General features: G+C 50.9%; 1 protein-coding gene across 1 annotated transcript in view; it reads right to left on the bottom strand.

Annotated features, from left to right (window-relative positions):
- GAS8 (growth arrest specific 8) overlaps window positions 1-5893 on the bottom strand; it is a 35998-nt gene extending 30105 nt beyond the window's left edge. The window contains 6 exon segments of the mRNA XM_037815973.1: window positions 301-438; window positions 440-508; window positions 2617-2823; window positions 3381-3578; window positions 5631-5717; window positions 5875-5893. Of these exon segments, the coding sequence (XP_037671901.1) occupies window positions 301-438; window positions 440-508; window positions 2617-2823; window positions 3381-3578; window positions 5631-5645 (627 nt within the window). The 5' untranslated portion in view covers window positions 5646-5717; window positions 5875-5893.
- Between the last annotated feature and the right edge of the window lie 6256 nt (window positions 5894-12149).

Raw genomic sequence — 12149 nt, 5'->3', positions numbered from 1 at the left:
GCATGGAATTTTCCAGAAATGCAGCTTCCACGTAAACTCAGTTTGTGCTGTGCTCTGAGTGCCACCAAGAGCTGCTCTTTGGTTTGGAAAAGCCCCCGCTGGTGGCCTGTGAGTGTGCGGCTGCAGGTAAGGAGGGTCTGGTTTGCAGGCTGCATTACTGTCCGGACAACACTCTGGCTGTTTAAATCTCAGGCGCAGACGGGAAGTGCTGTCTGTGAACTTTAAGAGAGGGGCAGCAGGGGCGTCGAGGGGCGTGGTGGGGATGGGGTACCCTGGGCCCTACAGCCCCCAGTGTGGCACCTTCAGGGAGTTGATGAGGGCCAGGTTGTTGAGTGTGATGTCGTTGTAGTAGTTCTTGATGTCAGTGAAGGCCTCCTCGTGGCGCTGCATCAGCGTGTTGATCTGGCCGTTCTTCCTCTCCTCCACCTCGTGGATCTCGGGTCTTTCTCCGCAGGTCCAGCTCTTCCCTGAGCATCTTCATCTTCTTGTCAATATTTGGCTTCAATTTCTGAAAGGCAACAGCATGCAGCAGCTTAGCAGAGGAAGGATGGTGTCCCTGTGGTTGCAACAGCAGCTGGAGCCTCCAACGGGCTCCAGGGCTACCCGCCTGCAGCCGGAACGAGGGAGGCAGATGCGAGCCAGAGAGGAGCTGACGCCCGGAGCAGACGCCCCAGGCAGGGATCCCTCCCTGCCACACCTGGCTCTCGCACCTGCCGGGCCTCCTTGGCCCATGGCTGCCCTGGCCCCCTCCTGACAAGCAAGAGTCAGTAAAATCAAGCCGGCACTAACCAACCCGGCCCGTGTGGCCTCCAGGCCCAGATCAGAGGGTCTTGACAGCTACCCAGACAGAATTCTGCCAACCAGAGCCTTCCCAGGCCAGGAGTCCTGGAGACTATTCCAAGAATGCTGCTGGCGAGACGGGAGTAATCAACGCCAGCTGCTAACTGCTAATTTTAGCCAGGAGCAGGGAAGTATGTGGCAACTATGGCTCCCAAACTTGCCAGGAGAGAAGACTGCCCCGTGGCCCTGAGTGGGCCCACCCACCTTGGGAAAGTACCATGCTTCTCTGTGTACCCCTGGGTTGTTTTAGCCTGGTTTACGTGCCCCACATTAACGGCTCTGGGGGAGGACAATTCTCTGATGGTGATGGGGGTCTCTGGCCCCATCTGAACGCAGCGCACAGTGTGTGCGCAGAAGACATGACCTCGCGCTTGCCCTCTCAAAGTCATTCCCTCATCTTTGTGATCTCCTCGGCGTGTTTTCTGCAGAAGTGAAAGCACGCTGTCAGCAGGCAGCCCGCTGCAGACGCGCCAGCTCCCCACTGGCCCGATGCTCCCTGTGCTGCTTCTGGTGTTTGCTGGGTATCCCTCACCTCCAGATTCATGAAGCAAGCCCAGGATGGCACGGTTTGGGGTAGCCAGTAGGCTTCCTAACTCATTTGCCTCAGCTAAGCCCATCCCTGAGCTTGGGGAGACGTAAACAGGCCCCAAACCCTGCCTGACGATGCATCCCTGGAGCCGCCAGTAGCGCCTGCCAACCCTCCTCAGCTGTTGCTTAGAAAGGCATTTTACAACTATTTGAATAAACAATGACTATCTATTAACATTTTTAAATAAAATGTTTTAGTTATTTTAGAGCAGTAATTTTACCCAAAGGAGAATTCGGATCATATAGCAACACCGTATCCAGGCCTTGGGCTAAGCAGCTTGTGCTGCTCTCAGGAAGGACAGACCCCCTTGCAGGCCCCTCATGTGAGCTGCAGAGTCTACAGATGCAATCACGGCCCAGCTGAAAACCAGAGTCACACATGGCCCTCCACTGCCCCAGCCCCCAAAGGTCCCCATTGCATCAGGCCACACAGAGGGGTCGAACCCTCTCTCCTAGGATGCAGCCGGCCTCCAAGCCTTCCCACGGTCCCGTCTCCCCAGCCTCACTCACCCCTCACCTCCTTATGGCCCTGCCCAAGTGTCACTTCCCCAAGGACACATCCCTTGACCCTGCTGCAGTAAACTGCAGCCCACCCCGAATCCTGGCCCCTCCAACCCTTCCCTGCTGTGCTCCTACATGCCAGTCGCTTCCATCTCACACTTATTTCACCTTATATTTTGCATGCTGTCCCTCACCCCACACAGGCAGATGGACATTTGTCACTTTGTTCCCTGCTGTGTCCCTGAGCCTAGAACAGGGCCTCACACGCTACAGGCACTCAGCAAATGAACTTCCTCAGAAAGGATCAGCTCCAGTCCCACAAGGAAACCGAGTGTGCACTGCTGTGGCCACCCAGGGCTCAGGGCACTGGATGCTGGGATGTCTGTCTGCATTTTTCTAAAAGTGCCTGACTGTGCTCTCCAGGAAAGTAGCTGGGCATCATGTTCCAACAGCACATGAAAAAAGTCCTGGATTTTCCTCTCAGGAAGTATTTCAACACTCAGGTTAAAGACAGAATTCTGCACATGGCCCCCAAATAGGTTTTTATTGGCTGCATGCAATTATGTTAAATATTTCAATTAATTGCCCAGAGGGGGAGTCTTTACAGCAAGTCAAGCATCCCCAGCTGCCACTGACAAACGAGGAGCCCTGCTCCTGCTGGCGCGGTCTGCGCTGCCCGGGACTTACCAGCCGCAGGTTCTTCACCACCACCTCATTGGACAGCTCCTGCTCCTTGAGCTCCACCTTCAGGGCACGCACGTCCCTGCACAGCACCCCCTCCTGTGCACGGTGCTCCTTCTGTGCCAGCTTCAGGGCCACCGTGCCCTCGGCCTTCATCTCCGTCAGGTTGTTCTGATGCTCGTACAGCAGGTGCTTTACCTTCTGCTTGTAAACCTGTGAGCAGGGAGGTGCCACCTGCACATACTTGTACCCCCTGTGCACAGCTAACAGGCCTGTGCACCTCACACACCTGCACGCACCTGTGTACCTTATACACTTGTGCACACCCATACCCCTTACACATCTATACATACCTGCACACACTTGTGCACCTTGCATGCCTGCACAATCTGCACTTCTTACACATCTGCACACACCTACACACACCTACACACAACCTACACTTCTTACACACACACCTGCACAGGTCATACACCTGTGCCCACCTGCACCCCTTGCACACCTGAATATGCCCACACCCCTGCATGCACCTTACACATCTGCACACTGAGGCACAGAGAAGGAGGCTGAGGTTGGCAGGCAAGACCCTTTCCCAGCCCACAGGGTGTTAAGGGGCAGAGCCACATCACAACATGCAGGCCTGACCTGAGGGCCTGAGGCTACATTTCAAACGCATGAAGGACACAGAAAGGAGAAGTGACCCCCAAAGCCAGGAGGAAAAGTGCCCCTGCGTGCCAGCCTAGCCCCTCTGCCCCACAGTGCTGGCTCACCTTGATCTCCACCTGGTGCCTCTCCTCAGCCTCCTCCATCTCCCGATCCTTGTTGCGCAGCTCCGCTCTCTTCTCCTCCAGCTGCCTCCTCGTGATCTCCCAGAAGGTGTGGATCTTGTCCCGCTCCAGCTGGAAGTAGTTGCGCTCCTCCCGTTCACGGTCCAGCTCCTCCCTGATGCGGCTGACATGCTCCTCCACCTGTCAGGGCAGAAGGGCAGGGCGAGCGGAGGGGCGGGGCGAGCGGAGGGGCCGAGCTAAGATACCCGCGTTCACCCACAGCAAGGGGCATGTGAATGGAGAAATGCAAGAGAGAAATAGGGAGGGGCTGCTTTCACCAAAAAATAAATGAAAGCTAAAAGCAAACAAAATAGATAATGCTAGAAAGGTCCCAGGGACGTGGTTACAGTCTGTAAATGGAAGAATTCTCTTGAATTTGGACAGCAATCATAAAATGATTATATCTTTTCATCCATTTCTGAAACTTTATACTAATGAAATGTCTCAAAAGAAACACAAGATATTAGCCACATCGTTACTACAACAGCAATAGCCAAAAAAGAAATGATCTAAAATCATTTTAAAGTAAAAAATGGTTGAAAAATTAGAGTATCTCAATTAGAAGAAATAACATACATCCCAAAAAATACACAGGAAAATGTAGCAACCTGTAAATATGTCACAAAATAATGTTAAATGAAAGAACATTCATCTTCAAGGATATAAAGATAAGCAAAACCTACACAAACAACTAGACCCCTAATGTTCAAGAGGGCTCGATCCAGAGCAAACCGCAAGTCCACAAATATGTGCAAAGAAAATGTAGCCCAGGCCTCCAGCCTCCTTGGGGCCCCAGTTTCCTTTAGAATTGGTTGTCTCTGTGAACAGCCTCAGGCCACTTACTCTACAATTCTTTCTTTCCCCACAAAGAACTGCATTTTCCACTTTAAGAGGCAAGCAACCTGCCAAGGAGCAGCCAGGTGCTGAGGGTCTCCGGTCCCCTCGGAGCGAGCACTTTACACACCCACCTGGCCGGCCTCAGTCTCACTCAAACAAATCACCTAAGCTGGAGCCCCCACCTGTTCTGTGTGGTTTACACGGTGCTAGATTTGCCAGCATTCAATACTTAGAATTCTCACAAATATCCCAATTTCCTGCCTTTGTTGGAAGATCAGAAGACAGGCAGCACGGGAGCCTGTGCCCACAGGGAGCTGTCCTGCTCTAACGTGCTCTGGAGGCCGTGACTGCCAGCTCCATCTCCACTGGGCAGGAAAAAGATAGACAGACGTCTGCTGGGGCCACTCAGCTGCCCGAGCGCCCTTTCTAAACCACAAGCCTGCCCAAAGCATCAGCGGTTTTCCTGCACATAAAACAAGGCCACACTTCACTGCTGACCCAAGGCCTTCACCCGGCTCTCCCACCTCAGCTCACAGGACTTGGTCAATCTCTTTGCACCTGTTCGTTATCTTAAAGCTACAGAAGAAAGCACCTGAGTCACCACGGCGCCCTCACAGCCACGGGGCCTCTGCTCTAAGTGAGGTTTTGATGGCACAGAGGCCAACACAGGCACCTTGTTTGCCTCCATGGTTTTGCCGGATGTTGCAGTTTCCAGATGCCCTTTTAAGTGAAATTTATAATTATGTAATTATGTTGTCTAGCTCTTAACTCTAACAAAACAAACAGGTTGTTTAAAATAATTCCTACAAACAAATTATAGTTTAGACAGTAACACACACAAACACACACACCCAAATAAGCACAAGCAACAGGAAAAGGCCACCTGGCGTTGCTACCCCTTGTTGGAATTGTCAAAAACGACGAAGACCTGATTAATCAGATTGAGGCAAAGTTTCTTTTTCCAAACTTTCTTTTTGCTATGATGTTTAACAGAAAATAAAACAAAGGAGAACACATATGTATGTGTTATGATAATAGCTCTATAAAAACCAGGTGCATAAAAGGATAAGATTGAAAGAGAATGCAGAGAACTAAAAATAACCATTATATCAGAAAAACGTTTCCTTCCAAATTCCTGCCCATCTACAGAAATGTTCTTTCATCTGACTGTATTACTTTTTAAAATTTTGAGTAATGCATTTGAAAGACATGGGGCTGCTGGGAGCCACGGAGATGGGGAGGAGGAGAGCAGGTGCCGGACGGAGGATGGACTCGGAGGCTGAAGGGCCATCATTGTGGATCAGTGGTCGGGACAAACACAGGAGGAGGTTGGGAAGACTGGGGGCCCCCACTCACCTGCTCCTTGCTCATATCCTCTGGGGCGAGCCCGTCGACAATCGGGGTGCCTTTGGCTTTGTCTTTCTTCCCTTTCTTTTTGGGAGCCTTTGGTTAAAGAAGATAAGACCAAGTGACCAGCTCCGTCCAATGGCTTCCCACACCCGGCTGACTCGGGGTCCCTCCCAGGAGCCTTTGGGGGAGAAGCAAGCTCGCAGGCTCCCTGCCTCACGCCCCAGCAGAGAGCCTGCGCAGAGCCACACACCTGCACTGAGGTTTTCACCCTGAACTGAGACACACACCCATTTGGGCACATTTGGAGACGCAGGAAGGAGACATCTTCCTTTCCAGAAGAGACCATTTTATCTCTGAAGGGAAGGGAAGGGCAATCCATCCCAAACTCAGTCACTCCTTGGAACATGCCAAGGACCTCTTTGGGGTGGATGCAGAGTTTATGTGGCTCAAAACATAAGAACCCCAATACCACACTGAAATGTCACTAGCTTGTTACAATGCTTAGTAACCACCAGGGACAAGCCTGCAAAAAACTACCCAAAGGCACAAAGAGAAATCTGAAGTAAAGATCAGCGACAGCGACTTGAGGCTCCCTTTCTTCCAAGAACCCTGGTTTAGAGAGCTTGAGGGGTGGGCACCCAGGCGGAGCTGGTCACGGCATGGTGTATGGTTTTAAGAACTCGGACCAGGTGAACAGTGGCCCTTCCACCCGACCCGGCCCCTCAAGCAGACGCCACCCTCCAAACCCTCATCCTTGATCCTCTGCCCAACTCTCGCAGCCACACTGTTGTGTGTGTGCATGTGTGTATGTCTGTAACTTCACTATGGATACACAAAAATTTTAAGCAGAAATTTTAGAAAATGTGGAAAAGAAACAAACAGTAGGCGTATTTTGCTTGCCTCTTTCCAGTGTGCTTTCAAAAGGCACAACCATGGAAATCCTGCCCCCACCGTACTGTCCTTGAACCCTCATTTGAAAGGTCCATTCCAGGAAGTCTCCCCCCCCCCAATCCGGGGTCCCTAAAGGCCCTGAAGGTTCAGTGCCGTTCACAGCCAGCTGTGGGGTCCCCGCGGAGCTCGTGGGGTGCCCCAACAAGGAGACACCCTCCGGCCTGCAGCACTGTCCAAAACCATCTCCTGTATCATAACAGGGGCAGCTGAGGGCTCCACCACCCAAGAACACAAGCAAGGATGGGGGTCGGTGAGGCAGCTGGGCCCGACCCTCGGAAGTGACCCTGCCTCCGGAGGCCAGTCCTGGCCACCCTGTACTACCCCGGCTCTCCGTGCCAGGGAACGGTGGTCTTGGGGTGTCCCCCGCGGCAGCGCCCTCCCAGTGCCCCGGAGCCTCTGCGAGGAGGGCCCCTGAGCGCCCAGGACCCTGGAGGACCTGCGCCCTCCCCACAGGGACCCACGAGAGGACCAAGCGCTCAGCGCCCGGGCTCTCAGCGCGCGCAGGCCCCGGGGACCCCGCCCGGGCCCTCCTCACCATGACGCCGTCGGACCAGCCCTCCGCGGCCCCGGAGCCAACGCGCCCGCGGGCGGAGCAGACGGTCTCCGGGCAACCGCCGGCGGGTCCCGCGCGAAGTCTCGGGGAGCATCGCGAGACCCGCTCGTCGCGGCCGGCCGTGGCAACGGCGGAAGCGCGTCCCTAGCAACGCATGCCTGCGAGGAGCCGCCGGGTGCCTGAGCCCAGGAGGTTCACACCGCGGTCTCGCCCGCGAAGTTCCCAAACGCACTTAGTTGCCAGAATGGAGCGAGGGATTCGGGCCCCAACCAAGGTGCACGAGTCTGCGGCGGGGCCTGTCTGCTCAGTAGTTCCCTGCCCTGGCTAAAATCTACATTCTGAAAACTAAAGAAACTAAAGAACAGCCCCCTGCCCACTTTACTTTTCTCCATAATTCGTCACGCATTTATTTCACCACCACCCCCAACTTGGATGCAAGCTTCATGAAGTGTGAGGGGGTCTGTTTCCTTCACGTATGTGCCTCCAGCGCCTAGAACAGTTCATAGCAGGTGTCAGTAAAGATGCACTGAATCAAATAAATGAGTAAGTAAGTGGGCGAATCGCAACCCCAGGCGCTGGAACAGTGCCCAAATTAGATTCAAATCTGGATGTGAGACTGTCCCCTCCGAAGAGTCTCCAGTTCCAACGTAACTGATTTCCACAAACCCTCAGGAGAAAAAAATAGTAAAGAAAAAAAAAGTGTTTCAATTTAGCTCCAAAGGTTTGAAATCAGCAATTCTCTTGACCACCATCCCGTGTTGCTAAGTGACATGTTCATTGTTAGAGTAAGGGATGTTACCTGTCTTCAGGGGTGGAGGAAAACTAGAAACTTCTGTCAGAGGTTTCCAGGCAGGCACTGCACAAAACACCCACCACCAGGGAGAGTTCAGGGGCCCAGGGCCTGGGGTCCCCTCCCTGCACGACCAGGACAGAAGTTGAAGGTAATCAGACCTCCTCAGGGAAGACAGTGTGTACAGATGGTATTGTCAACTCGTACAAGCTGCCCTTTGCACTTCCGCCCTTGTGGAGCACTGCCTTCCATTTCCCAGTGTGCCGGTTTGAATGTATTGTGTCCCCCAAATGCCATTATCTTTGTGGTCTTGTGGGGCAGACGTTTGGGTGCTGATTAGGTTTGCTTGGAATGTGCCCCACCCAGCTATGGGTGATGACTCTGATGAAATGTTCCCATGGAGGCATGGCCCCACCCATTCGGAGTGGGCCTTGATCAGTGGAGCCATTTAAATGAGCTGACTCAAAGAGAAGGAACTCAGTGCAACTGTGAGTGATGTTTTGAAGAGGCACAAGCTTGCTAGAGAGGAACGTCCTGGGAGAAAGCCATTTTGAAACCAGAACTTTGGAGCAGACGCCAGCCACGTGCCTTCCCAGCTAACAGAGGTTTTCCGGACGCCATTGGCCATCCTCCAGTGAAGGTACCCGATTACTGATGTGTTATCTTGGACACTTTATGGCCTTAAGACTGTAACTGTGTAGCCAAATAAACCCCCTTTTTATAAAAGCCAATCCATCTCTGGTGTTTTGCATTCCACAGCATTAGCAAACTAGAACACCCAGCCAGCCGCCTCCGGGAAGAACTCTCTCCTGTTTGTGAGTCCTAATAAACCCACTTCTCACTCTGTGCCTGGCATGCTCTTTAGTCTTAGGGCTGAGTCAACACAAGCCCTTCTAGAGCTAGGTTAGAACAGAGAGAAGTTCGTCATTTTCCTTTTCTAACCTCTTGCTTTGAAAAATGCTAACCACTTTTTGATTTCCAAGGTGAATTTCCAATCCCATGATCTGTCATAAACAGGGGCCCATTTTTAAGCACCATTTGCCATCTTTTTTCCCATGCTCTCCATTTAGTATCTTCTTGAATAGTGGTTTTGTGGCCGGCCTTGTGTGCCCATCTGCTTTGTGATGGAAAAGATACCAGAATCTTCTCCACTGGAGAACAGCATGAGTGAGAGTGAGCAGTGAAAGAGGGCTCCGGAGGGCTCAGGCCCTCTTGCTCAGTCCAGGAGGAGCCTCATCACCTGCGCTTGCTCAAGCCCTGCACCCCGAGGCAGTACCCCCCAGCCATCCCGAGCGGCTGGTGCCACACTGTCCTAGAGCGGTTGCTGGCTGGCTTCTTTCCCCACTGCCCTGTGGTTTAGTTTCGTGTCCACGAGGTGTCAGAGGTAGCCACTCTGGAACCCAGGGTGTACCCCTCCTGATCACGAAATCGCCAGAGGGTTGCAAGCAGCCGTGGCTCTTTCTCATGAACTAGAGCAGAACAGCAGCTATCGGACCACCCGATCAATGTCGAGCTGCTGGTGCCTGTAGACTTGCAAGGTGTAACTGTACCCCTTACTCCAAGCCGATAACTCTGGGAACCCCATCGAGGCACTCACACCCTGCTGCATGTCCCTGGGGAAGCTGCCCCCAGTTGCTGCATGTCTGGCGCTGGCCAGGAGTATTCCCACAACCTGCTGAAATGCCAGCTGAGCCCCATCGGGAAAGCGGAGCCATCAGGCACCCACCGCACAAGGTCGTGAAGGTTAAATCCATCAAAGCTTGCCTAGAGCTGGAGGGGGTGCTTAAGGCACTGGATGGGGTCCTTATAACCTCCTCGACGCCCAGAACCAGTCCTGGGGAGGAAGTGGTATGTTGTTTCCATCTTGGAGACATGAACACGGAGTTGACCCAGATCCCAGGTGGCAGGGGCGGAGCTCAGCCTGCGTCTGTCTCATCCAAATTCTGACTCCGGGCAAGGGTGCTGCCAGCTCGGCCCAACGCACCATCACTATTTTTATTATTTGTTTTGTTTTTCAATGGGGTTTTACGAGGTTACAAATTTACAGTTCTAAGGCCATGAAAAGGTCCAAATGCAGGCATCAAGAGGAAGATGCCTTTGAGGAAAGGCTGCTGGCATCCGGGCTCCTCTGTCACATGGGAAGGCACATGGCAACGTCTGCAGGTCCTTCCCTCCTGGCTTTGGGTTCCTTGACTGTCTCCAAATGTCTCTTTGTGTTTCTCCTAAAGCTCTCTGGGCTTTGTCTTTTATCCTCTTCTACAGGATTCCAGTAAAGGATTAAGACCCACCTTGAATGGGGTGGGTCACATCTCAATTGAAACAACCTAACCAAAAGGTCCCACCCACAATAGGTCTGTCCCCACAAGAGTGGATTAAAAGAACATGATCTTTTCTGGGGTACATAACTGATTCAAACCAGCACACTATGGTGTTAAGATTCCACTAAAACAGTAATATAACTTTGTTCTAAAATATTTACAAAATGCCTGAATTGTATCTCCTCTAGTATTTTAACTAGGATGTAATAGTTTAGGTGTCAGTTTAAAAATGTGTCAGACATTATTTGAGCAGCAAATGTTGAAGGTCAAACAGATGAGCTGGGACTGGGTTGTGAAGGGCCTTTCGGGAATTTGGGCATTGTCCTGAGAGCAGCCACTGGGTACCGAGGAGAACTAAGACCAGGGGCAGGGGCCGGTTAGGCAATGTGGTGGTGGTTGGAGTATGACCCCGAGGATTACTTTGAGGATGAAATAATGAATATGAAAAGGATAATGCACAACTGGAAGCTTCTTATTGCTGTGATGACTCATACTGCTAAACCAAATTGCAAATAAAGAAAACAGATTTATAAACTAACAACAACAGGGCAGTATGTCATTGTTATAGATTAGAAAGATACCGAGGCTCCAGGCCCTCACAGGAGCCTAGGTTAGTGGAAAGAGACAACAACCCATCCAAAGACACTCAATCCACCCCTGGTCCAAGTCCTCAGCAGACGGCAGCTCACACTCCACCACAATGTCGTATGTGAATAAAATGCTCATATGTATGTAAAACAGATTCCCACTGTCTCTCTCACTCACTCACTGGCCGTGAAGAATCAAATTGGCATGAATCCTCTAACTATAAAGAATTGATTTATGTCAATACTGTGTGAGTGGAGGAAGGAAATCCTGGTTCAACTTCCATATGAGACCTTAGCCGTGGACGACACCTTGATTGCAGCCTGATGAGACACCAAGCAGAAGAACCAGAATACAAGATTAAGAGGATGAAATGGAATGCAATGGTGACCAACGGCCAGTGTAAATTCATACAGATGCTGTGCCTGAAAGACATGCTTCAAGACGTGGACGAGAGCATAAACACCGCTCCGTAAAGCCTCTAAGAAAGAAAAAAGCAGCCCTAACAGTGCTCAGTTCATACCTGGTCTCAAGACGAAGAATTCTACCGGCCTTTTTGAACAATGTCACTCTGTGAAGGTGCTGGAGCAGGGCAGAAACAAGGTCACTCTGTACTCACACCTGAGCCGGACAAGAACAAGAACACTGTGCAAACCACAAAAATGACCAAATAACGTCTCCCCTTGACTGTTCTGAGTGCATGCTGCTTCTTTACCAGTTACAACTGTAGAACCACCATACTTCCCCTGTCTCCTAGATAGCAATGTCCCATCAGCTATTGAAAAGACCATTCTTCACCACAGAATTGCAGTGGGGCTTTTTTTATAAATCAAGTGGCCATTTAGGTGAGGGTGTGTTACTGAGATCTCTGTTTTAGGCCAGTGTTCTCCATTCAAACATGACCCAACCATGTGCTGTCTAAGTTAATGTAACTTCATACAAACAGTTTAAACTTGATAATGTAAATTGTCTAATTTTAATCGTTTTCATCCAGATTGACTTGACTGTTAATGTCCTTTGAATTTCCATACATATTTTAGAATTAGACTGTTGATTCGCACAAATGAATGCAATACACACACACACACAACTGGCTGGCAATGTGATTGAGCTTCCACTGAACGGATAGATCAATTTCTTACAGAATTTACATTTCACCGTATTTAGTTTCCCAATCCATGAACAGTATATGCCTTCCTATTTTCATTTATTCTAACCTTTGTTAATTTTTCACATTAGTGTTTTATAGCTTTTAGCATAAAAAGTCATTTATATGTTTTATTAAATTAATTCTTAGGTATTAATGTTTTTGATGCTATTATAAATGG

The sequence above is a fragment of the Choloepus didactylus genome, chromosome 22, assembly GCF_015220235.1.
Source record: "Choloepus didactylus isolate mChoDid1 chromosome 22, mChoDid1.pri, whole genome shotgun sequence".
Classification (NCBI taxonomy): Eukaryota; Metazoa; Chordata; class Mammalia; order Pilosa; family Megalonychidae; genus Choloepus; species Choloepus didactylus.
Note: the sequence above shows the minus strand (reverse complement) of the source record. Positions and strands in the feature narration are given on the sequence as shown.